Source organism: Neofelis nebulosa, chromosome 1, assembly GCF_028018385.1.
Source record: "Neofelis nebulosa isolate mNeoNeb1 chromosome 1, mNeoNeb1.pri, whole genome shotgun sequence".
Lineage (NCBI taxonomy): Eukaryota > Metazoa > Chordata > Mammalia > Carnivora > Felidae > Neofelis > Neofelis nebulosa.
This window is the reverse complement of record NC_080782.1, coordinates 215,146,249-215,173,079: the sequence shown is the minus strand read 5'-3', so window position 1 is coordinate 215,173,079 and position 26,831 is coordinate 215,146,249. Positions and strand designations below refer to the sequence as shown.

Here is a 26,831-nt window from a genome sequence, read left to right as displayed (position 1 = left end):
GGACACAGTGTTCCCCAGCCTCGCGCTCTGGTTTCATCTGTGTGTACATCTTTGCCCACTCATTAGTTTTGCATTTAATCTGCATTTTTGTTCTTCTATTCCTTTTTTAGAACTGACTAGAAAATGCCTTGTTTAATGTTAGGAGCAAAGGGTAATAAAGGACCTGCATACTGTTTTTCTTTTTGGGGCTGGAAAAGAGGAAATGAAGTTCCCACAAAGAAATTAGGTCATCTTGAGTTCCTAAAATTTACCAAGCCAGAAACCTAGCTTTCAGAGGAAAGACAAAAGATCCAGTTTTTAAATATATCATTTTAGTAGATGTATTTTTAAAGATTAGACAACTCACATCTTTCAGATTTTGTTAAGAGATTTGATTATCAGCATGGCTTTGAATATTAGAGGAGTTTCTTTTTAAATAAGTGTTAATACAGTGCTAGGAGATGTGGGGAGGGAAGTAGATTTTGAAAACTAAGCATATTTTGAAATGTTTAGCTTCCATCAGATGACTACTTTGCTGTGGCTATTTTCTACCTGTTGTTCCCAGTAAGAAGCTACCCCTGAAGAGAACAGTGTTGCATCACAGTAGACTTCCTTCCATAAATATTATCCCCCTAATGTCTTCCTTTCTTTTATGGTTTGTTAGGATTTTTTGCATCTGGACACATTAGTGATGAGTGATTGACTGCTAAATAAACTATTTGTCCTCCAAAACAGCTATTTTAAGAGCTGGAGTCTTTTCAGTCACTTTGGCAGAAATAATATTTTGCTTATCTTATTAAAAAGACTTTTCCTTCAAAGCATTCAAAGCACATATAACAATAATATTCTTTCTGTCTCCACTTTATCTTCCTTGCTTTTTACTCTACTCTGCTCCCTCATTTATTCTCTTTTAATTCCCTCTTTAGACACGAGTAATCTTGAGCTTCAAGAGGTGAAGTGATTGACCAACGTCTAAATCTGGACTCAGAGTTAGGCCAGTGGTGGTTTTTAACAAACACTGCAATAATCACAGTTAATTTGTGTCTTCCTTTTTTTGTATTGTATGGTAACACTGCTTATATTAGTGGCCCTTTCTGTTTGACGTCCTTGAGAAGTTTCTCTTCCAACATGGCAGGAGTACATTTGCCTTTTACAGGCAAGAGTAAGAAAGGGTGTGTAGCTATTCAAGAGAGAGCCCAGACCGCTTGTACACATTGTTTACAGCTTAACGTTTGTTTGCCTCAGCTATGTCTAAGTAGCACTCTGTTTTATTTTTGAAAATTATCAGTGCCCCTTACCTTCATTTCATTGATAGTTAAAATAAGCCTTTGGAAATGATATTCTTGATGATGCCATGAACTCTTTTCCACTTGGCAATATCATTCAGCAGCGTTACTTCTCAATGGGTAATGTTATGCTTATCTCTTATTGGCAGAAATTACTATTTACTTCTATTTTCAGGACCTTCCCTCATTTAGAAATATTTGGCAAATATTTCTTAAGTGTCTCCTATGTGCCATGGTCCAGCTTTCCTTTCCCACGTTTGACTTCTATTAATGACTAGTCTATTCCTACAGCCAATTTTATGTAATGAACCATAAAGTTAGAGATAATTTTTGTTAGCTATTTGAAACTCTTATATGTCGTCTTTCTTCTTTCACTCTTATGTTTAACTACTATTGCGTTTCTAAAAGAAAGCTAACCATAAGCCAATTTAAACACAGCTTACTAAAATATCATTTTTAAAATAAACATCACTATTTTGAGATCATTTGCTCTTCAGTAAATTAGCAGATATTAGCTTAATGTACCTTTACAAGCAACATTTCAAGAACAGATTGTGCTTGCTCTCCAGAGGCCAATTTTCTTTCCTTATTTTGACAAAAACCTAGTCTTTATACAACTTAATTATTTTTATTGCATGTAGAATGATTTTAAATTACTATCAAGACATTAATAACTCTATTTAAAAAAAACTTTAAAATTACAGGATTAAGGGGACTCTAAGGTGACTCAGTCAATTAAGCATCTGACTTAGGCTCAGGTCATGATCTCACAGATAGTGGGTTTGAGCCCCGCGTTGGGCACTGTGCTGACAGCTCACAGCCTGGAGCCTACGTCAGATTCTGTGTCTCCCTCTCTCTCTGCACCCCTACCCTGCTCATGCTCTGTCTCTCTCTCAAAAATAAATAAACATTAAAAAAATTTTTTTTAATCACAGAATTAAAAAAAGAATAGAGTTTAGCACCATATTTCTTTGAGTAGCTCCTTTATCTACACAGGATTTAATTGATAGAAAACTTTAGTTTGCAAGATAGTGAGAAGTGAGAACATTTATGTCAGCGATTAGCTAAACATTCTAATTAATTCAAGCATTACAGATGATAGTTATGTACTGAAAACCATTTTTTAAATTAAACCGTAGGCTAAGAAAATGTGACTTAGATGTGTTTTAAATTCCCTTCTCTTCTCTATTGTTGAAATTACTAATTCTATTTAAACTTTTATAAGCTTATATTTCAGAGATGTTCTTGAGAGGAACAAATTGTAATAGAATTGAAATTGTAGCAAATAAAATACTCTCTTAGGGTTATTGCCTATTTGTGTGGAGAACTAATATCTTTTGATCCAAGATGCTCCTAAACACAGAGCAATGATTTTAATCAACTTTTCAGAAAAATAATCATTATATTGGCTTTAAGGGTCAATTCATATGCTGCTTGTGACAATAATGCTTATCACTTCGCTAAGTTGAAATTTATGATATTGTAAGATACCTTGAAAAACCAGCTTTCTCTTATTGTATTAAGTACTATGCAAGGATAGTAGGTTATTTGCCACCCTTACATCACCAGTGAAACTTAACTGACATATAAGCCAATCCATTTTTTAATAGCATATCATTTTACACATTATACTAATCTCTGCTTTTCCTTTGATGTATATGATGAAAGATCAATAAAAAGAACAGAACAAAACCACCTTTTTTCTATAAATTCCTCTTTCTCACAGACTACTCCACTGAAAGCCATGATTTCCATTTGTGTTTATTCTCATTTGTAATCCTTTTTAGAAATCATCTGATTTGTGCATGTTCCCTCAAACCTTTGGTTTTTAATTCTAGCACAAAAGTCTTTTGATAAATCTAATTTGGCAAGTTGTATCTTATCAGAATTCAAGTGTTATAGAACAATTTCATTTGCCTTTTTAAAATTGGAATTCAGCTTGAATTTCCTTCCCACTGACAATGATACAAGAGTTCCTTTTTCCATTTTGGTGCTTGAAGGTGTCATGTTGTTGCCCATTAAATATGTGACAAGTGAAGTGAGAAATTCATTATATAGCTATAAAAATCTGTGTGAACACACTCTTTCTCTTCCTCACCCAACCCCCCTTCTGTATTGCTAGAATATTAACAACGAATTTAAGGGAAATTAGTTAAACTGTGTTCTTGTTTGCTTAAAACTCTAAAAATTAATTTTTTAGCAGAAGATAGCATAAAGTATGTCCTATAGAAAACTTGTAAGACCCAGGAATAGAGAAAATGGACATATGACTAGATATCATTACACTGCATAAGAAACATTGTGTTCATACTAAAAGTGGATAAGCACCAATAAATTGTCACCGTATGTTTTGTTTTCACTTTTCTTAACATCCTCAAGGCTTTATTTCAAACACATCTGAATTTGAATTTTAGCCAACATTAAAAGTAGTATCTGATTCTTTGTAAAGTGTTAGTGCTTGGGCTATAGGAAGCAGTAGATAATAAGGCAGGTATCAGACCCATGAGAGCCAGAATCATTGGGGTGGGAGCTTAGAGTAGAGGTCAGGAAGAGCAATAGACCAGACTCCAGGGAATTAACTCAAGAAGCCACTTGCTGTTTAGTCAAATTAGAGGGAAAAGCCTTTCAAGCTAGGTGCAGATAAGTTAGGTAGTCTAGAAATTATAAATGTCATTAATTGTATTGCCAACGTACCTGTTCAAGCCCTGGTAGGTGAGGACACTGATGGAGGAGTTACTCACTACAATAAGTCTAAATTCAACTCAGTTGGAGTCCATGATGGATGTAAACAAGGTCTTCCATACTCCCTTGACTAGTCAACTGCAAGTGTACTTCTCAATATGACTGTACTTTCTAATAAACACTTATAAATTAATAAAAAAGATTTCTTATATCTAGTAGAGTCAGCCTTAATCGAACCCAACATTTACTGAAGTGGATTCTATAGTTCCAGATTCTCTGTTTAAAAAAAAAAAGGGGGTCCCTGGTCCAATAAATTTGGAAATCCACATACTATATGTTGTGTTATAAGCCGCAGTGTTGACTTTTAACTTTTAGCATTTTTGTCATTTTATTCATGCATTCATTTATTCAGAGAATATGTATTAAATGCATTCTATGTGCCAGATATCCATTAGATGCAGGGAACTGGATGAGGGACAGATAGATATGGTCTACCTTCTTAAATCTTACAGTCTATGTAGAAAGATATTAAGATAAGTAATTAGAATATAGTGTGTTAAGGGTTGAAATAGAGGAGATCCAGGGCTCAAAGGGAACATGCAATAGGGTCACCTAACCTGGTCTTTTTAGAAAGGGTCATGGTGGGGATTTCCAAGAAACACCGTCTACACTCAAGACCTGAAGATCAGGTAGAAGTTAGACAGGCAAGAACTTTCAGTCCTAACAGCAGAAATAATGATAACAAACTGGTAAGGCTGATGTGTAGTTACACTCTTTATATCTGCCATATGCTGTGCTAGGTACTTTCCAAGTGTTCTGTCATCAATCCTCCTGGGTGGATTGTATTACTTACCCAAGATCAAGTGGCTAATAAGTGATAAGAACTAGAATTTGAATCCTGATTGGTCTGACTCCAATGTCTTCTTTCTACTACCCCACTGCTGCCTGTCAAAGCAATTCACTTATTTTGATTAAATTTGTTTTGCTAAAGCAAAAACTTACTTGAAAGATATCTTAAGTTTGCTTGGTTTGTCATTGTCATATAGTATTTATCAGTTTTTTAAATAAATACACATTTTATAATTTTAATAGATGGTGATAAATGTTAGCATTTGGGGAGAAGTTTCAGAAGCATATTATAACACTAAGGTCTGAAGTTCACATTCCAAGTATGGCCTCACACATAGTAGGTACTCAAAAGAACACAGGCATAACTCCACATATTACTTGGTAAGTGATAAATTTGAAAAGGCAACCTTCAATTCTTATAAAGAAAAGTGCTACTCACATTTTAAAAGTAATTTAATTCTCTACATGATATGATCAAGATGGCCATAGAATTTTTTATTTTAAAGAGAGCATATATGTAGAAGATGAAGATATAGAATTGATCCCCTTAAATGTGTCTGGACTTGCCTATCACCTGCAGCTTATATACACATTTTTGGTAAAAGTAATTCATAGATGATATGAATTTCCTATCTCATCATGTGAGAACGTATATAACATCAAGAGAGCTCACTATTAATAATTTGAATATTCTGATCTAAAGGAAGGTCTGGCACACTCTAGCAAATAGATTTAAGAAAATGGAATGGATTGTCTTAATCCTAGCAGAAATGTTCAAAAGCCTATGGTTGCTGGAGGGAGGTAAGACAGTCTGGCTTTTTGCACATGCTGAGGGCAGATTAGGCCAGAATGTGGAATTCATACACTTGCCTTAATTGGTCATGTCAGGATGCCAGTCATCACCAAAGTCACCATCAAAATTCCTTTCAAATAATATAAATATTATTTCTCTAATGCAAATATATATGTTTTTAATTTCTCCTCCTCACCCTCAGGAGGTGATTTTGAGGAGTGAAATGGTCACAAAGGAAATTACTAGAAAGGAAAGGAGAAGTAAAGAACCTGGATAATCTGTAAACCTGGATTGATTTCCAAACCCTATAATTCATATTTACATCCACAAAATACTGTTGCTAAATGGAATTTCATTTGTTATTATTCATTTTGAGAAAAGTGGGTGGTGAATAAAAATTTAAAAAGAAGTCCTCCTGTGCTATATTTTTATTCATGTCTGTTTATTTTCTTACTAACTATAAAATGTTTTGGTTTAACTTCAGGGACACCACAGTACAAACCCTTACTCTTCAGCCTTCTGTTAAAGATGGACTGATTGTATACGAAGACTCACCTTTGGTTAGTAATCCAACTATATGAATATTCTCAACTCTATTTTTCTGAATGATAGTTGTATTTCAGCCTTTGAGAGGGATTTGTAAATATCCCATAGATTTCAATGAATTTCAGTCTTAACTGGAAAACACTCATTCATATGTCATTTGGAGAGTAGATATTTAAATACAAATTATTGGAAAATAAAATGTTTTCTTATTCTGTTCTTTTCTCTTCCAGGTGATTTAGGGAATGATAGAAATCCTCTAATGGTTTCTTTATCATTCCAGAATTAAGGAAAAAAAACTTTGCTGTTTTCAAATGTGTAGTGTTTAAAATTAGATAATGTTTCTAGAATTTTTTTAAATGATTTTAATGAATAAAATATAGCCCAGTGTTTTGGGTAGCTGGAAAGACCCATCCCTCAACTTCTTACATAAGACCCAAAATAATCCTGGCCTGCCAGGCCTGTCCCTCTGTGTAGATAACTCCTTTGTGGTAATGGCACAAATATGCCAACATAAGAACCTCTCTGGTCCAGAGCTTTTTGAAGTGATTGAAGTCTTTAGAATCTCATTCCTGAATTCTCCCAGGTTGGGTCTGACTTTCCCTGAACAGAGATGTGAAGGCTGGAGTTGGATTAGTGTTTGAAAGCTATATGTTTTCTCCCTCTTTTTTAATTCAGTTCATTTTTGCCCTAAAGTTAAAAAGAAGAACCCTTATCAGTTTTTTTAGAATATGAATATTCATTTGTGGTAGAGGCAATCATCTGTTTCTCAATCTGTAAAATTATTTGTCAAAACTATGTAATGAGGAAAATTTATTATATGGTTCATTAAAAAAAATAAGCTTTGGGTTTGTATTTAAATTCATTGAGTATTTCCCCCATCTACTCTCTTAAAATGTTTTCTTTTTTTAAGTTTACTTATTTATTTTGAGAGAGAGAGGGAGAAAGCAGGGGAGGGGCAGAGAGAGAGAGAGAGAGAGAGAGAGAGAGAGAGAGAGAGAGATTGAGAATCCCAAGCAGGCTCTGCACTGTCAGCCTGGAGCCCAGTGCGGGGCTCAGACTCATGACCCATGAGATCATGACCTGAACTGAAATCAGGAGCTAGATGTGTAACCAACTGAACCAACCAGGTGCCCCCCTCTTAAAATGTTTTTAAGAGTTTTTCCTAGCTTTTATTTTTACCTTTCTCTTCATAACATCACCACTTATTCAGACACCTAAGACCTAGGATTCTTTCTTATTTTTCCTTTCCTTACTTCCCATGTAATCAGTTGCCAAGACTATAGATTATATGTCCAAAAAACTTCAGATCAAGGTGCCTGGTTGGCTCAATGGGTTAAGCATCCAACTCTTGATCTCACCGCAGGTCATGATCTCACAATTCATTAGATCAAGCCCCACATCAGGCTCTGTGAGCCTGCTTGGGATTCTCTCTCTCCCTCTCTCTCTCTCCCCCTCTGCCACTTGTGCCCCCATGTGCACTCTCTCTCTCAAAATAAATTTTAAAAACTTAAAAGAAGAAAACCCTTCAGAGCAATTTAATACTTTTTATTTCCACTTTTCCATGCCTCTTCCCTTAAAACCAGGTCTCTCAAACTACTTTTTTACCAGATTATTATGGTAATCCCCTTTTAGTCTACTCTGCATATCGCTGCAGGATTAAACATCCTAAAGTGTAGTTCCAGCCTCCATTCCTATCATGCCTAAACTCATAAATCTTTACAAATTGATTACTTAATGAGATAAAGTACATATTTGTCACTCTGGTGACAAATTAACAGAGACCTGATCTACTCTTTCAGACCCTATTTTCTTTTTTCTTTCTTACATTTAACCTCTGCTTCAGCCAAGATAGACTACTCATATTCCCTCTTCCCTCAATGTGCCTCAGGATTTCTTGAGTTTGACCAGTGATTCCCTTTATATTGAATACCCACCTCTTGACCATCCATTCTGATCTATTGAAATCCCCCACTCCTTTAGAGCCATAACAAATGCAGTGTTCGGATATCCACTCTTGATTGTGATGTCTCAGTCTTCTTAACCTCCATGGAACTCTAGTTTCTGTATTTGTTTCTCTTGTTTTAAATCTCCCCTACTCTGGGGTGTAAAATGTGGACATTACCAACATAGGAATAATTATGTTGCCAAAGGGGAATAAATTGATTACTGCAGAGTTAACAATTTGGTAACTATGTGAAGCTTTTAGAGGTGATCTATAAATTTTGTTTCCAGCTCTGCTACACATTTTTTTTTTTGTGATAGTGTATCCATAACTTAAGTAGAACTAGCTACTAGTATAAAGCCAAAGCAATGAGTGAAAAAATTTTAAAGACATTTGCTTTTATTTTTTTGTTTATGATAAATGTTCTGTCTTCAAAGGTTAAAGCAGTAAAGTTGGGTCATGTTCTGGTGGTAGATGAGGCAGATAAAGCCCCAACAAATGTCACCTGTATTTTAAAAACTCTAGTAGAAAATGGAGAAATGATTCTAGCAGATGGAAGACGCATTGTTGCAAGTGAGTATAAAAAAGCTTTCAATATATGCAAATTTCACATCTTTGGTATCAAATCACACACTTAGCTGGCCATTTTTCTACAAGTAACAAACATAAGTTCCATATAACCAAAGTTGTCTGCATTGACAGTCATTTATAAAAATCAATACATCTGAATCAATCTTTGTCTCACATTTTTATAGTCAGCATCTGTGAAAATTTTCATAGTAGTTTTAGGTCAAATCAGCTCTATATTTTTCTACTCTGAGAATACTAAGATATAATTTTTTTAATGTTTTTTAACATTTATTCATTTTTGAGAGATACAGCGTGAGCAGGGGAGGGGCAGAGAGAGAGGGAGACACAATCTGAAGCAGGATCCAGGCTCTGAGCTGTCAGCACAGAGCCTGACATGGGGCTCAAATCCACGAACCATGAGATCATGACCTGAGCTGAAGTCGGGCACTTACGTGACTGAGCCACCCAGGCACCCCTAACATATCATCTTTATTATACTCATTTGTCCATGATTTGTATGTAATTTAATTTCCTTCATCATTATCTGAATTTTTTAAAAAGCTCTAGCATGTTCTATTGCTTATAATGTTAAAATTAATGTTATTATTACTCATTATAATTAGAAAAATTGCCACGCATTTTATTATATATATATATTGTCATACATACATGTGAATATGTGTACACACACACACACACACACACACACACACACTCCTACCACGGGAAGAAGTTATCCTCTGTTTTGGACTACCTTCTTCCTTTTATTGATTGATTGATTGATTGATTGAATTTTTTCTTGTTAGCAAAAATGTAGATCGATGAATCTGATCAGTCTGTTTAACCTACAAAGAAAAACTGTCTAATGTAATGTCAGAATATTTTCTAGTTTCTAAATTTTAAAAATTTTTTTTACATCTTATTTATTTGAGAGAGAGAGAGAGAGAGAGAGACCGAGCACAAGTGGGGGAGGGGCAGAGAGAGAGAGGGAGACACAGAATCTGAAGCAGGCTCCAGGCTCTGAGCTGTCAGCACAGAGCCCGATGCAGGGCTTGAACTCACACTGTGAGATCATGACCTAAGCCGGAGTCGGACGCTTAACCGACTGAGCCACCCAGGTGTCCCTTTTCTAGTTTCTAATTTAATTTTTTTGTGTGATGAGAAGACTTGAACATCTATAACTAGTCACTGAAAATATATATAGCTGATAGCAGGGTAATCAAACAAATTGAGACTAATAACTAAAACCTTCAGTATGCAAAGTGAGGATGTAAAGAAAACCCCGTTAAAAATGTGCAGGTGCATCACCAGAGGGGTTTTTCTTAGATGTTAGTATTTCAAGATGGCTATTTCTGAGCCTAGGAAACTCAGCACTAATAAAGGTATTCTAATATTTCAACTTCACAGTGAATTTGTGGGAGAAATGAGCATTTGAGTTAGACAGCTTGAATACGAACTCCTAGATCATTCAGACTTTCAGGATTAGAATTCTGCCTGACTTTTGGGGTGCCTGGGTGGTTCAGTCTGTTGAGCGACCGACTTCAGCTCAGGTCATGATCTCACGGTTTGTGAGTTTGAGCCCCGCGTCGGGGTCTGTGCTGACAGCTGGGAGCCTGGAGCCTACTTCAGATTCTGTGTCTCCCTCTCTCTCTTCCCCTCCCCCACTCATGCTCTGTCTCTCTTGGTATCAGAAATAAACAAACATTAAAAAAAAAAAATTCTGCCTGACTTTCATAGATGCATTTTGAAAACAGTAAATGGATAACAAGAAAGAATTGCTGAAACAAAATTGTAGTTAAAGAGTAATTATCTCTTGGTAACCCTTTACATTATCCAATACATTTTTGGAGAATAGTCTAGAAGAAAAAGAGTAGTCCTAATTTTTAAACTCAAATTTAATTGTAGACAGCATTTTAAACACAAGAGCCCCTGAAGCGCTTCTGAACATGGTTTCATAAAGCATCACTTCTCAGGCTATGTTTTCCATTTTCTTTCCTTTTTAAGTTTTTATTTTTTATTGTCATTTTCATTTTAATTAACTAACTAATTAAATTTTGCCTGTGACACATACTGGTTTATTTACCACTGCTAAATTAATGGAGATCAAACATTAAGATTATTGATTGTATTTAGTACACGAATATATGGCATATTTGAAAGATTATATTAAAAAGTAGAAGTGTAGGTTCATACAGGCTGATCTCAAATAAAACTGCAGGTGCTACATAACTATTCATTTTAAAAGCTGGAATTTAAATAAACCCAGATGACAAGTGTTTCTTCTTAAAATAATCACAATAAAGTTTTTACCATCTGAAATTATTGTCCAGACTAGCAGTTCTATCTGAAATGTACATCAGCCAGGAGAATATCATATTCAGTTTCCTTAAGACAAAGAAAGCTTCAGTCAACTTGAAACTATGTATTTTAGGGGCGCCTGGGTGGCTCAGTGGGTTAAGCGTCCGACTTCGGCTCAGGTCATAATCTCGCGGTCTGTGAGTTCAAGCCCCGTGTCAGGCTCTGTGCTGACTGCTGAGAGCCTGGAGCCTGTTTCAGATTCTGTGTCTCCCTCTCTCTCTGACCCTCCCCCGTTCATGCTCTGTCTCTCTCTGTCTCAAAAATAAATAAACGTTAAAAAAAAATTTTAAAAAAAGAAACTATGTATTTTAAGAACTAAGGTAGAATCCTTTAATTGGAAATAAATCAACATTGCACGAATGAGCTGACTAGGTGTTCAAGACCTTTATTCTGTGTTAAGTTTCAGGGCACATAGTCTAAACCAGGAATCACTTCCTAGCTGCATGATGGCAGGCTGTTAGCAAAGTGATGCAGCTACTGATTTGATGAAAATAGAAGGATGTTTGGATTATCTTTTGGGTATCCTTTGGATTATCCTTCGTTATAGATTCTTACCTCTTTTTTTTTTTTTTTTAAGGAATAATGTATCTCAAGCCAAGTTTAAATACTGTAAGATAATATTTGGGCAAGTTTGCTTTTTAGATTTACATTGAATTTACATAAAAATGTAAGTTCCTGTAAAATTCAGTATATGCGTAATCAGTGTTCTGTTCTTAAGCAAACTTTCTCAAGGAAGTTTTTTTTTTCCCCATAACCAAATTGACACAACCAGATTTTTAGGGTTTTTTGTTTTTTTTTTAATTTTTTTTTAACATTTATTTATTTTTGAGACAGAGAGAGACAGAGCATGAACGGGGGAGGGGCAGAGAGAGAGGGAGACACAGAATCGGAAGCAGGCTCCAGGCTCTGAGACATCAGCCCAGAGCCTGACGCGGGGCTCGAACTCACGTGGACCGTGAGATCGTGACCTGAGCCGAAGTCGGACGCTCAACCGACTGAGCCACCCAGGCGCCCCTTTTAGGGTTTTTTTTAATTGACTACTTATATTATTTTAAATGCTGTAACGAAATTCTTAAGAATTATTAAATATCAATAAAGACTAAGGAGAAATTATGTTTTTCAGATTCTGGTAATGTCAATGGAAGAGAAAACGTTATTGTGATTCATCCTGATTTTAGAATGATTGTTCTGGCCAACAGACCTGGATTTCCTTTCTTAGGCAATGATTTCTTCGGCACTTTAGGTAAAATAATAATGATAACAATAACAAAAACAATAGCAATAACAATAATAATATTGTCTTAGTAACAGTATGAGGTGGCTGTCACTGAATGCCACCATGTGCTGTGTCATCATCGCAAACACCTTGTGAGAGTATGTGTTATCTCCTTTTGAGAGAAGGAGAACATCAGATATTCAGAGAGAGTCATCTTTTCTGGAGTCACTTACACAATGAATATGAGAATTGGGCTTCATATCTAAATCTGTCTGATTCCAGAGCCTGTAACTGCTCAAACAGTTATACTATGTTTGTTGCTTGGGGTCTCTTAGAATAAAACACAAAATCAGAAATGATTTTCAGTGTTTGGTTTTTGTCACATCCCCGTAAGTACGAAAGAGTTTGAGACCAGCTCTGAGGAGACTGATTAACACGGATCAGAGAGGCCCTGAGACAGACTTCATCAACAAGAGCCTTTAAGAAGGAATTCACTTCTCTATGGCAAGTAGGTGATTCTAGATACCAGTAATTTTCATACTCAACATGGAGCAGGCTCAGTAGGATTTTCGATCTAGCAATTCTGTATCAGTGAATTTTTTCAAGAGAATTCACCCATGCAATAATTGAAATACAAAGATAGGCAATATGGCATTGTTTATGGTAGCAAAACAATGGAAACAACCCAAATGTCCATCCAAATGGGACTGGATAAAGAAACTCTGTTCTGTCCACACAGTAGGGTGCTATGCAACAGTTAAAAAAAGAATGGGGTAAGTTTACCTATGCTGATCAAAAAAAAAAATCTTTAAAATATTTTAAGTGAAATAATAAGTCAGAAGAGTAGTCTACCATTTGTATTAGTTAAAAAACCAAAAGGCAAGAGGGATATGTATATATGAATATGCTTGTGCCTGTGTAGAATTTATACAGAAGAGCATTCAATATGTCTCCCACATCCTCTTATCTCCATGACTTCATGTCGGTTCTATTCTATGATGCTCTTCCCAACACTCATTCTTTTTCAGCCATTCTGTTCTCCTGTGTCTTCCTTGAACATATGAAGTATGCTTGCCTTGGGGTCTTCACTTTAGCTGTACCCTCTGCCTAAAGTGCTCTTTCCCCACCAATAGCTGCATTTGCTCAGATGTTACCTTCTCCACAAGGACTACCTGACTCACCTCCACCATCATTACCATTTCTGATATCCTATAGTATGACTTTTTTCTTCTCTGAAACAAATGGTTTCTAATATTTATACTTTCTGTTCATTGCCAGAATATAAACTTCATGAGGACAGGAACTTCTGTGTTTTTGATCACTGATGTATATAAAATAGCTAGAGTAGTACTTGGCTCATGGAAGATACTTAATAATTACTTGATGAAAAAATAATAATAATTACTTGATGAATGAATGAATGAGTGGTTAATTATCATTTTACATTCATGTTACATTTGATCTTCAGCAAAAAAATATACTTTGTGTTTGTGTTTGAACAGGTTTAGTCTATGAGCTACAAGCTTGAAGTTATCATGGCTTGTGTTTTATTCAGTTACTTTTATAAATATGTAATAATGATAAATTATGATTTTAATGATTTTTGAGAACTAGAAAGTTCTTTCTAAAATGAACATATTGGGGAACCTGGGTGGCTTAATCAGTTAAGCACCTGGGTGGGGAACCTGGGTGGCTTAATTTCAGCCTAAGTCATGATGTCATGATTCATGGGATCAAGCCCTGTGTCAGCTCTGCACTGACAGCATGGAGCCTGCTTGGAATTCTCCCTCTCTCTCTCTCTCTGCACCTCCCTGACTTACATGTATGTGTGCACACGCTCTCTCTCTCTCTCTCTCTCTCTCTCTCTCTCAAAATAAATAAACTTAAAAAACATAAAATGATCATATTAAATAATGCAAAGCTATTTACTTTAACTTCCTTCGGCCCCCAGTCTCTTGGTTTGTGCATCAGTAGAATTACATGAACTTTTAATATGAGAAACCCATCTCTCTTGAGCATAGATTATATGGTACTAGTATAATTTCAGTTGCCTAAATTATGGTTGAAATATTTTGTGTAAGTTCTAGCAATCTGCGCAAGATATAAATTGTGTATAGAGCAGTGATACTAATTCCCCCATCTTGGTATACATAAAGAAACATGCATATGAGATAGATGTATGTCATTTCTGAAAATGTTCAACATGTGTTAAAATTAAAAATTCCAGAACTGTATGAAGAGTATTTTCATACAGTTCCAGAACTGTATGAAGAGTATTTTCCAATTAATAGAAAATGAATAAATCACCAAAATTGTGTTTGTATGTATGTATTTTTTAATTAATTTATTTATTTTGAGAGAGAGAGAGAGAGAGAAGGAGAAGACATGCACACATGCGTGTGCACAAGAGGGGAAGGGGCAGAGAGAATGGGAGACAAAATCCCAAGCAGTCTCCACACCATTAGTGCAGAGCAGGATGTGGGACTGGAACTCATGAACTGTGAGGTCATGACCTGAGGTGAGATCAAGAGTCTGATGCTTAACCGACTGCGCCACCCAGGCGTCCCATGTATTTTTAAAAAGACTAATGCAGTTATAGAAGAACAAATACTGAACTGTCAATATTGGGTGCCTGTGGGGGAAAGGAGTGGGATTGGCAGAGACACAGGCCTCTCTATTTTTGGCTTTTATATTTGAGCATCTCCCAGTGAAATTGTATTTAAATATTATATAATTTTTAACAGAAATCTATGAAGAATAAATCACACATCTGTCAGTTTCCTTTTCTTTTGTTCTAGTCATTTCTTCTCTCTACCGTTCTATCATTGGACGGGCTTTCTGTGCAGTTTTATATATTTAAAAATAGAAGTGCTTTGATGAACAACCAAGGTCTCTTTAAACGACCATTCTGTATCTCCTATGGCATTATAATGGATTACTTGCATACTGAATGTGAATCTTTTTTTTTCTTACAGGTGATATCTTTAGCTGCCATGCAGTTGATAATCCCAAACCCCATTCAGAGCTTGAAATGCTCAGGCAATATGGACCAGATGTGCCTGAGACCATCCTTCAGAAGCTCGTGGCTGCCTTTGGAGAACTGAGGAGTTTAGCTGACCAGGGGACTATTAATTATCCTTATTCTACCAGAGAAGTCATCAACATAGTGAAGCATTTACAGGTATGGCACGTGCCTGTGCATAAAGATTTAAAAGAAACCATCAGTCTTCTTTTTTTTTTTTTAGACTGCTTAATTTATACCAAGTCTTTTAATTTCTAAAATATAATACCGATTTAGGTGATATAATAAGAAGTATTTGTAATCTAAATTTTAAATCTGGAAGACTGATGAACATTTTATGTTTAAGCCTTTGAATTGATGTAAGTGAAGGTCTGTGCCATGGCCATTACCAAGGAGCTAGGAAATTTGGTGGAGGTTTTTTGGGGGGTGAGGGAAGACAGAATGAGACAAGCAGGGAAACTTTACCACTATTTGACTTTATACAACAAGCATGAGGTATCTGAGTGAAAAATATTTTCATTTTGAAAACAAAAGATGTGAATATAGAAAACACAGTAAGAACAGTATTTATTATATGCCTGTAAATACTGTAAGAAAGTTTTATAAGATAGAATAAATGGGCAGGAGAATGTAATTCTTTGTAGCTGTGTACAATATATGGTCCACCTTCGTAAAGAAAACAAAAAACCCAGGTCAGGTCTACTTTTATAACAAATAATGGTCTTTAAGCTAAAAGTCACAACCTAATGACTCTTGACCTCTGACCCATCCTCAACTCGCTAAGGAAAATCTAGAAAGGGAAATAGAAAGCTTTATTCTGCGTATTAAAACCATGAAAAGTCCAGCTCAGACCCCAGTGCCTAAAGAAAATCAAGACACAGCCAACAAGGGACCCAGAGTGCACAACCAGTGTAAATGTAGCTGTTAGTAATATTTCTTTCCCTCTGCCATTTGGTTTCTTTATTCACTGTACTTTTTATATTCTTCTTCCCTTCTTTTCTTGCTCCTTTATCTATTCTTTCATTTATTCATAGACCTGTGACTTCTCTAAATACTTCTGTACAGATATTCAACACTTTGCTCTATCTATGTAAATAACATTTTTTTTTTTAATTTGGTCAATCTGCTACTCATTTTAAAGGCCGGAGGTTTCAGAAAGCAATGGAAGTCACCAAACAGGATCTGAGCACTGATTTAACATTTGAGGGAAAGAACTGTTCCCCTTCAAATTCTAATATTTATTTGAAAAGGAAAATACCAAGATCACAGCAAACATTAAAAAGAAAATGTATATATTACCTCCTATCTAATTATCTGACCAGGCTAGTAAACATCTGTTAAAGTTTATTTGATCATTATTGTTCTATCAGTTTTATAAATTTTTATAATACTGTATATTTTATCACATGTGTAATAAGGAAATTTTTTTTTAATACAGAAATTTCCCACGGAAGGTCTCTCCAGTGTGGTTCGGAATGTGTTTGACTTTGATTCCTACAACAACGAAATGAGGGAGATTTTGATTAACACTTTGCACAAATATGGGATACCTATTGGAGCAAAACCGACCAATGTGCATCTGGCAAAGGAGTAAGGCAAACTAATTATTGATAAAATACTCTTGAGGGTTACTGTTCTGATTCTTAAATGGTGACAATTCTGAATCTACTGTTACATGCTGCTAAACTGACCTGGTGTGGAAATTCCATGAGTAAACTTTTCAAATGCGTGTTGCTATTTGCTGACTGGATTTCAGTTAAATAGCATTATTTGTAGGCCTGTAAATTGAGAATTTCAATTACTTTGAATATCCCATGAGTAGATGTAATGTAATCAAATAAAGGGAAATATTTGTTTCTTTAACAGTCTCTGTCCTTTTGTTGAATTACTATGACTCTCATTATTTCCTAGTCTAGTGCAAAATCATTGCACAAACATGGAAACTACTTAAAGGGCTAATATGTATTTAGTTAAGATGTTCTTATTTGTGTCACCATATATTTTTCTGTTATGATAGTTTTCTAAATTTATAATCATATTAACTGAAGAGAATGTTGGTTACTTATTTCAGCTCAATGGATGAAAGAGGTAGTGAAAACAAGTGGGTTTGTTTCATGTAGGCCAGTTGCCTTTTATTTTATAATTGTAGACTACATACTTAACCTTAGTAGAGAATTCTTGCAAATATGTTGTTTACCAGAATGATTGTTGATGTAGTTTACTAGTAATTAAGTCAGTGAAAATTCAACAGTTTTAGATACGTATCACTTAATTGATAATGCATTTAATGCCACCTTTGTCTATAAAAAATAGTTAATTACCATAATTCTTAAGGGACAATAATTACTTTTAAATTATTATTTAAATTTAATCTCCTACAGGAGGTACTCTCTACCCTCCTTAGAAAAAATTGTTAAATATAAATTGATGATTAGTCCATCTATACACACACACATATATACATTTACATCCTAAGTTTAAATATCATCCTTATTTATTTCTTCTTTGAAGTTATTATAAAAACTTGTCAGGATAAGTACCAATAAAAATAAGTGGTTAAAGCTTTAACAGTTTCTTCAAGGATTCTTAAAGAGAAACAAATATTTCCCTTTTGTGGTAAAAGCACAAGATGCAGTTATGTTTGAAATTATCGGTGAATTGGTTTATATTATTAATGAGTGAGTAAATTTTTCTTTTTGAAAGGAGTGATTTGGTGTCACTAATCACTAAGTTGCTAATACAAACAATTTTCTCTAAACTATTGTTTTACTGATTGATTAGCAGTGTTTGTAGGCATTTTGAAGCTCATTTGCTAATTTAAAAGCATACCTTCTATGTTAGAGTTCAGGAAATTATCTTTAATATGGAAACCTCTGTAAGCACTCATGTTTTTTACTTCCCTTTTTATAAACTGGATCTTTTTTTTTCAATTGGAAATAAGATGGGTTTGTTGTTGTTTTTTTACCACTAGCAAATTTCTATAGAGTTCTGGCTTCATGGAAACGAGGCTTATGATTTTAAAATAACATCTTTTGTACACTTGTACAACTTGAAATAAAAATTAAAATAGACATCAGTTGGTAAGATCAATCAAAAGGAAATAGAGAGCATTTTAAGTTTCTAAGGAAGACAGATAAAATGATTTAACTTATGCATTACAGTTCTCACTTCTAAACTGAAAAAATTCTTCATGGCAAGTTAATTCCAACTCTAGTACTTGTGAGTGGAAACAGTATATTGAGCCTAGAAACGAGATGGTCATGCTCATGCCTGACATGGGGATGGAAACATCTAGCTGTCCACCCACTGCATGTAGCTAACAGTAGACTCAGAGATGTGGAGGATGAGTGGATTTTCCCTTGTGGTGGAGTTAGCAGTAGACCACAGTTTGACATTCAGGGCATTGTTTCCACATTGGTAAAGCAGTGACTCAGGCAGCTCTAAAGTAGCTATGTCATTTTGTTGCCCTCTAACTGAAATCCACAGCTTCCATATGTCTGTTTCTACTGAACAGTCAGTCCTGTACGTTGACAGAGGAGAATGGTAAAGTGACGAAGCAATGGCCTGGGAGCTCAGCAGTTATATATTCAACCTGTGTGGTTGGTCAGTGACGGAGAAACAGATTTTTGGCCTGTTGGTAAAATGAGGGCATTTTATTATAGACAGCATAACCATATAACTTATCTAATGAGTACATGTTTAACAATGGAAGGGGGTTCTGTTAATAATACCTCTGTAAAAAGAGGTATAAAATAAGACTGTCCTAGTGAGGCTAGAATATAAGGTCCTTTTCATAAAGTTAATAAGGTTAACTTTATTAATAAGATTCCTTCCTATTCTAACATCCTTTGCATTTTAACGTAATCTTATTTTTCTCTCGTTGGAAAAACAAAAACGAATAAGAAAGGAGTGATGCTAATGTTTTCTTTTTCTCTCTAGAGTAACACACTGTTAATAGTAATCACATAGCCCTCTGAAGATTTAAAGTTGTCCCCATGCAGTCTTATGATTTGCTTTGACTTTTCTAGACCTTTTGCTAAACCTCGTACTAATTCCCTAGACCTTTTACTAAAGCTCGTACTTCACTAGACTTTTTGCTAAACCAGCTCCTGCCCACCTCTGCATATATACTATGTCAGTGAAGAAGCTCCACAATGGGTTTCTGTTCTGAAGAAAGAAAGACAAAATGTTTTACTTATTGTTAATATCCTTTTGCCCCAAATGAAAAATTCTTGCTACAGCCTCTTAATTTTCTTGTTCTCTAATCCAATCATAGTGTTTATTGGTTAGGACCAAAATTCCACTGAGTCCGAATAGGGTGTTCACATTCACATTCAAGTTGGGGATGGAAGAATAACTGGCCACCCACTGTATATAACTAAAAAGAGAGGTATGGCAAAAATTGTAGAAGGAAGTTTTCACCTGGGCAGAGATGACCGCTGTTGTTACAGTCTTCTACAGCACCTTCTTCCTCAGCTGAAATCAGGATATACTTTGGCTGTTTGGTAGTGTCCAATTAGTGATCTTTAGTGAGTTCCCAGAAGAGATGCTGTCACTTCCCCTTTTGTTCTCCTAAAGAGTACAGTGATAGTACCTATCTCATAGGTCTCTGGACATTCTTAAAAGGCCCAGTGTCATATTATGAGGTGAATATGACTTACCTTCTTTACTAAACCTTTGCTAAACCCACTATTAGGCTGAGTCTTACCAGGTGCTTATTTTACCTAGCTCGGGCATGCCATAATGCAGCTCTTCTTCCTGATCTACAACACACTCCCAATTCTTAGTGCTGAGATCAGAATTGGCCACCTAGACTCCCACACGACATTGGCCTCTTCCCACTGGTACTTCCTGAGATTCTTTTTTACTGTTCCCTTTTCAGTTTCTAATATACGAGATAGGATAGGCCAAAGAGATGGCAAACACAGCCGAATAAGGAGGCACACTGGGAGAAATTTAGGCAGAAATAGGAAGATTTGGGTTAAAATCTGAGCTCTTTAAAAATAATCTGAGCTATTGAGTTTCAAATATCGTGGGGGGGCGGGGGGCGGAAATGAGTGCAAACACACATAATTAGGTCCAAACATCCAACCAAAGGCGTATCGATTATCTACTGTAGTAGAGACAGGTAATAAATTTCAAAGTAAAGTTTTCTTCTTGTTCCCTAAAATGAGCTTTTATTTCTGAAGTTTCTTTTATCTGAGAGTAAACATACAGCTAGTGCATTAGTTCTTCTTAATTTAAAAGTGTGTTTCAGAGCAATTTATGAGCTCTAACATGCAGGAAAACATTTGTTTTAAAGGAAGAAAAAAATCTTATTTTTTGTAACATAATTTTAAGTGACTTGTATAATATTTTATCTTAAATATGTATGCCACTTTCAATTTGACATTTCTTAAGATGAGAGAATTGTCATTTCATAAATTCACAGGAGAGTATACTCTACCTGTGAACATCTTAATTAATAACAATAATGATGATGGTAATACAAGCAACTTATAGAAAACTACATGCCCAGCACATTCCCAAACACTCATTTTACATGAATTTAGATAATCTTCATAACAAACCCATAATAGGTAATGTTTTATGTATATGTATAATATTAGTATTACATTTTGTAGATGAGGAATTTAAGACACAGAAAGGTTATGTCACTTGCCTAAGATTAGAAAGCTAATTGGCAGTGGGGTTGGGGTTGGGGTTGGGGCACCTGGGTGGCTCAGTGGGTTAAGTGTCTGACATCAGCTCAGGTCATTATTTCACAGTTTGTGGGTTCGAGCCCCACGTCGGGCTCTGTGCTGACAGCTTAGAGTCTGGAGCCTGCTTCGGATTCTGCCTCCCTCTCTCTCTGCCCCTCCCGTGCTTGTGCTCTGTCTCTGTGTCTCTCTGTCTCTCTCTCTCAAAGATAAATAACGTTAAAAAAAAAAAAAAGCTAACCAAGATTAGAGCTGTAATATAAAGACTAAAATAAGCACATTGATATGCAAATTATAGGTAATTTTAAATCAGTTACTCTTTGGATACTGAAAATTACTGAAATTGGTTTAAAAGGGCCTTAAGATTTGAGGTAAGCACCTTGGAATCATTATTGACTATGATGTCCTACATGTATAATGCACAAATTCTTCACAGAGTTATGAAAGATTCAGGTAGGGGGGAGGGGGCTGGCCCCCAATGATATTTCACAAAAAAAAAAATGAGTCAAAAAGTAGATTAACATAGACTTTTGGCATACAGAGATCATTTTAGAGACCTCTTCATTTCCCAGTTAAGTTTTCTCTTGGTTCTTTGTTGTTTTGTTTTGTTTTTTGACATAGTGAAGGATCATGAAATAAAACACTAGGTAATTCATTTAGAAAAATAAAAATAAATTTGAAAACGTTATTTGGGTGCCATATATAAAAAACATACTAGCCATTATCCTTTCCTGATTTGGAACACAAAACTAATTTATGAAATCTTCTCAAAGGTTGTGGTCATTTTTAAATAAATAAAACATTAGAGAAATTATCTCTACCCTCTGAAGTTATTGTTACGTGTTTTTCTCTCCCTGTCTTCCCTAGGAGACACACATCTACAAAATATTGAAATGATCATCCTCCTTACTCTAAATTCTTTGTCCTCAACTCTGTTGATTTCCTTTAAAAAAATTTTTTTTAATGTTTATTTATTTTTGAGAGAGAAATAGAACGTGAGTTGGGAAGGGTCAGAGAGAGAGGGAGACACAGAATCCGAAGCAGGCTCCAGGCTCTGAGCTGTCAGCACAGAGCCCGACATGGGGCTTGAACCCACAAACCGTGAGATCATGACATGAGCTGAAGTTGGACGCTCAACTGACTGAGCCACCCAGGCACCCTGTTCATTTCTCTTTTAATGCTGCTTAATTTGTTCTTAAGCTAGCATCTTTTTTTCCAAAGCATTTACTCCCTATTTGTCACTGGCAAATTATAATCTACCAATCATTTATTTGTATGAGCAAAGTGGAATAAAAAACTTGAGGAGATTAAAAAGGTTTTATATGTAGGATTTCTTTATGATGCATTTACAAAATGAAAAATAATGTCCCATTCATTTTTAAAGTAAATTAGCAAAAAGGCAGAACACTTATAATTTCACCATCCAGAAATAACCATTGTTAAATCCTTCTAGATCTTTTCCTATGATTCTTTGTGTTATTGCACACACTGAGAAAATATTCTTTTCAGTTTTTTTTTTAATGTTTATTTATTTTTGAGAGAGAGAGCATGAGTGGGGGAGGTGCAGAGAGGGCCAGAGGATCTGAAGTAGGCTCTGTGCTGACAGCCGAGAGCCTGATGCAGAGCTCAAACTCATAAGCCATGAATGAGATCATGAGCCGAAGTCAGACACTCAACCGACTGAGCCACCTAGAAGCCCCTGAGTTGTTTGTCTGTTTGTTTGTTTGTTTTTCCTTAATAAAAGAGACATTGAACAATATGGGGATTCGTGGCACCAACACCAAGCATGCAGTCAAAAATCCACATATAACTTTTACTCCCTCTAAAACTTGACTATTAACAACCTACTGTTGACCAGAAGACTTATCAGTAACATAAACAGTTGATTAACACATATTTTGTATGCTAAATGTATTATTACTATGTTCTTAAAATAAAGTAAGCTAGAGAAAAAATATTCTTAAGAAAATCATAAGGAAGAAAAAATACATTTACAGCACTGTACTTACTGTATTCTTTGAAAAAAAATCTGCATGTAAGTTGGACCCATACATTTCAAACCCATATTGTTCAAGGGTCAACTGTATATCTATAATAAATTAGATTTGAGGATGTATGGCACTCCTCCCCCAATCCCACTCTTTCTCCATTCTTATTGTTTCTTGAGATTTTAGGCCTACTTATTCATTTATTCCAGGCTTAATGAACACATTCATAAAGCATGTAAGATATTCTCATAGAGAATTGATATCAACAACTCTCTTTATATATGTGTTTAAACATCATTATCCTGTTCAGATATATAAAAATGCTGTTGCCAGACAGACTGCCCCTCTAAAAGTGTTATGTGTGACTACACGTAAAAATTGTCCCATAGCTGGGGCACCTGGGTGGCTCAGTCGGTTAAGCATCCCACTCTTGATTTGGGCTCAGTCTCAGGTTACCATCGCACAGTTTCGTGAGTTTGAGCCCCACGTCGGGCTCTATGCTGACCCTGCAGAGCCTGCTTGGGATTCTCTCTCTCTCTCTCTCTCTCTCTCTCTCTCTCTCTCTCTCTCTTTCTCTCTCTCTGTCTCACTCTGCTCCTCCCCTGCTCATGTTCTCTCTGTCTGTCTCAGAATAAATAAATAAACTTTAAAAAATTATTAAAAAAAAAAAAAAAACTCTCAGAGCTGATGAAGAAACCCTATTGGAGTCTTGAATTACTCTTCTGATGTCCTATTGACATCTGTATTCTCTCTCTGCTTTCAAATGCTTAAATTTTTTTAATTTTATTTTTCAGGCAAAATAAAGTAACTTTGAATTAATAAAGTTTAGTTCCATATTATCCAATATTTTTATTAAACTTCTTAAATAGGTTCACAGTTTAAACAATTTAAAGATACCATTGTAGCTATTGATAGTAGTTGCCTTTGAGAGAGGCCCTGGAGTAGAGAAAAGAGGCTCTACTTTCTGTACCCTTTTAATATTCTAACATGTTTTTATTTTCTATATTTTATTTTTTAAATGTCCACCCACTATCTGAGCACTGGAATTTTGCATTTTGTTTTCTTATTTAAATAAAATAAGAACGATAAAGTAAAGGTCTTTTCTGAAATTGCTATATTTGGGGACCTTTGCCTCTGGCACAGCAAAGCTTACCACCACACTGCAATGCCTACTCTAAGGGCAGAACATTGGCTCCCTTACCAATGGCAAAGGAGAAATCCAGTTAACTAGCCTTTTTTTTTTTTTTCAGTTTATTTATTTTGAGAGGGAGGGAGAGAGAGAGAGAGAGCAAGCGCACGAGCAGGGAAAGGGAAGTGAGAGAGGGAATCCCAAGAAGGCTCCACCACAGCGCAGAGCTCGACATGGAGCTCAAACTCACAAACTGTGAGATCATGACCTAAGTCGAAATCAAGAGTCAGACGCTTAACCAACTGAGCCACCCAGGCGCCCAACCAAGCATTTCTATTGCATTTCCACACAGTATAAGTAAATTGATACATTGGTAGACATCAACATAAATGTATCAAGTGAGGAAAACACTTTTAAAGCAGCAGAAATAAAAACAGTTGTGCGCATTTGCAGACAGAACAGCTTCAGCTATAGTGAATGTCTTTGAAAGAGTATTTCCCTAGAATAGGTTTCCTGCTTTAAAAACTTGTTCGGTGTAATTGTGACATCAATAGCAGTGGCTTCTGCTCTGACCACGACCAACCATGGGGTACCAGAGGCATCGAAGAGAACGTTCCAGCCGGGGCCTCTCTTTGGAGTAACTTCATTAGGTTTGTCTTTGAAACTAGGAATGATTATTAGTTTACTGTTTATCGCATTAAGACTCTCTTAAAGTTTTGTGGCTCACGTTCCATTTTCCAAGCTATAATATGCTATCATTTTCTTTTCATGTCTTGGTTTTTACAAATGAGTACATAGTACTCATCATGGAGTTCTAAGGTGTGCAATTCCACTCTGCATGATGATGGACTTCCATTTCATAAAAGAGCTTAGTTTTCAAAAATAATAAGATTTACATAATGACATTCCAGAACTATCATAAGCAAAAGATGGTATTAGATTTTATAGTTTCATAGCCCTTTGCCCTATATTCTCTTGGTATATTATTAAAGTAGCTTCACAGCCATTTCATTTGTTTTTAATTCCTTTATGAAGGTACAGAAAAATTTTAAATATAACCAATCTGTATATAGAAATTTTCAAGAGCTATGAATCTTCTATCATACTTACCTTAAACAGTCTCATAGAACTATCCTTGGATTCCCTTAAGCATCTGTAAGTGGTATCTGTCACTTGGCTGCATAGACATCCCCAGTCCCTATCTATAACCAACTCTTCCCAGTACACCTGCCAAAGTAGATTGCATCATCTGTTGAGGGTAATGTAGTCAGGATGCAATGGGGGAAGAATGAATGCTATGGTGGTTTGCATCTTGCCAATGAGATGAGAGAGAAGTAGGTAAGTGAAGATGTTGACCGTTCTAATGCAGCCAAGCATTCACTTAGCAAACACTATTGAGCATTTATGTGGTAAACACTAGGTAGGGAGTCAGAATTAGAAAGGTGAATGAAGGAAGGCTTTACCTCCACCTTCAAGGAGGTCACAGTTGAATTGGAGAAGCACCCAAGTAAAGAGTGACTTGTGTTAGAGCCACACTAGAGAGAATCAAAGAGGTAAGCTTGCTGCCTTCTGCCCTTGGGGGGAGAGTCAGGGAGGATAACAGGGCTGAATGCTTAAGGGATTAAAGGAGAAGAAAACATTGCAAGCAGAGACACTTTTAAGAGGCCGTGGTGCATTTTGGAAACTGCAAGTAGTTTGGTGACTAAAACAAAGGGTTAAGTGAGGGCATGCCCCATGATGAGGCTAAAAAGGGAGAGAAGAGTCAGAGGGAATCCCAGAAGAATTTTAAGCCTGACAGTAGCATGGTCAAATTCATAGTCTCTTGGTTTGAAAGGCAGTCTCTTGGTTTGAAAGGCACTGAAGCTGGCAGCAGGAAGACCTGTCGGGAAGCAGCTGCAGTAATCTTAAGTGACAGTCAGGGAGGCCCTGCTGGTGGCAGTGGGAAGGAAAGGAGGCCCACGAGCAAGAGAGATTTCAGTGGCAGAACCGATGGGTTCCAAGTGCCAGAGAGTCAAGGATTCAAGTAAGATGTAAGCCTTACCCTCAATGAATTAACAGTATTGCGGTCTTTTTGTCAGAAATAACAGAGGTTTCTTGTGTATGGTGGGGGGGGAGGGTAGGAGGGGGTTAAGTTTCCAACTGGGAAAGATTCAACCCCAGTCATCATTCTTGATGTGGATAATTAGAAAAGGAAAGAACTTAAGGTTAGAAAATACTCAGATGTGGTTGGTAAAGCAGATGGCAGAAAAAAGCGAGGTTTTTGCAGTAAAATTTCGTGAAAGAGGAGAGAAAGGAAAGCCAGGCCCCAGAACTGTATTCAGGCAACTTCTGTGAGGAGAAGGAAAGCCAGAGATGTGTGGAGCAAGCTGACAATATCTGCTTTAGCACAGAGTGACGCTAGGCACCAGCTCTAAGACAGCACAGTGTCATTCTGGATCTTGGGGAGCATATTTGAGAATTGTCAGCCAAGAATAGTAGGGTTCCCCAAATCTTTTTCCATCTCATGCATCCAAATGACTCATTTCAGTGGCGTCAGTGGGACCTGGGTGGCTGAGGCGTATACGTCTAAGTTATAAAGTGGAAACCATCATGTCTAATGCAGAGCCACCCAAAGAAAGGAAAAGCATACACATATTTGTTGTGTGCACATCACTTACAATGAAACAAAGTTAATTTACCAGTAACATGTGAGATTATAGGGAAGGGAGATTCAGAAGCTTCTAGCAAACAAGGGAGGGTAACTGGGAATAGTAATACCCATTATCACCAATT

General features: G+C 36.1%; 1 protein-coding gene across 1 annotated transcript in view; it reads left to right on the top strand.

Moving 5' to 3' along the window:
• The window catches only part of VWA8 (von Willebrand factor A domain containing 8), a 365,564-nt gene that overhangs the window by 205,479 nt on the left and 133,254 nt on the right, over nt 1-26,831 (top strand). The window contains exons 22-26 of the mRNA XM_058684129.1: nt 6,074-6,149; nt 8,515-8,650; nt 12,129-12,248; nt 15,197-15,402; nt 16,682-16,833. Of these exons, the coding sequence (XP_058540112.1) occupies nt 6,074-6,149; nt 8,515-8,650; nt 12,129-12,248; nt 15,197-15,402; nt 16,682-16,833 (690 nt within the window). The remainder of the gene's footprint in view (nt 1-6,073; nt 6,150-8,514; nt 8,651-12,128; nt 12,249-15,196; nt 15,403-16,681; nt 16,834-26,831) is intronic.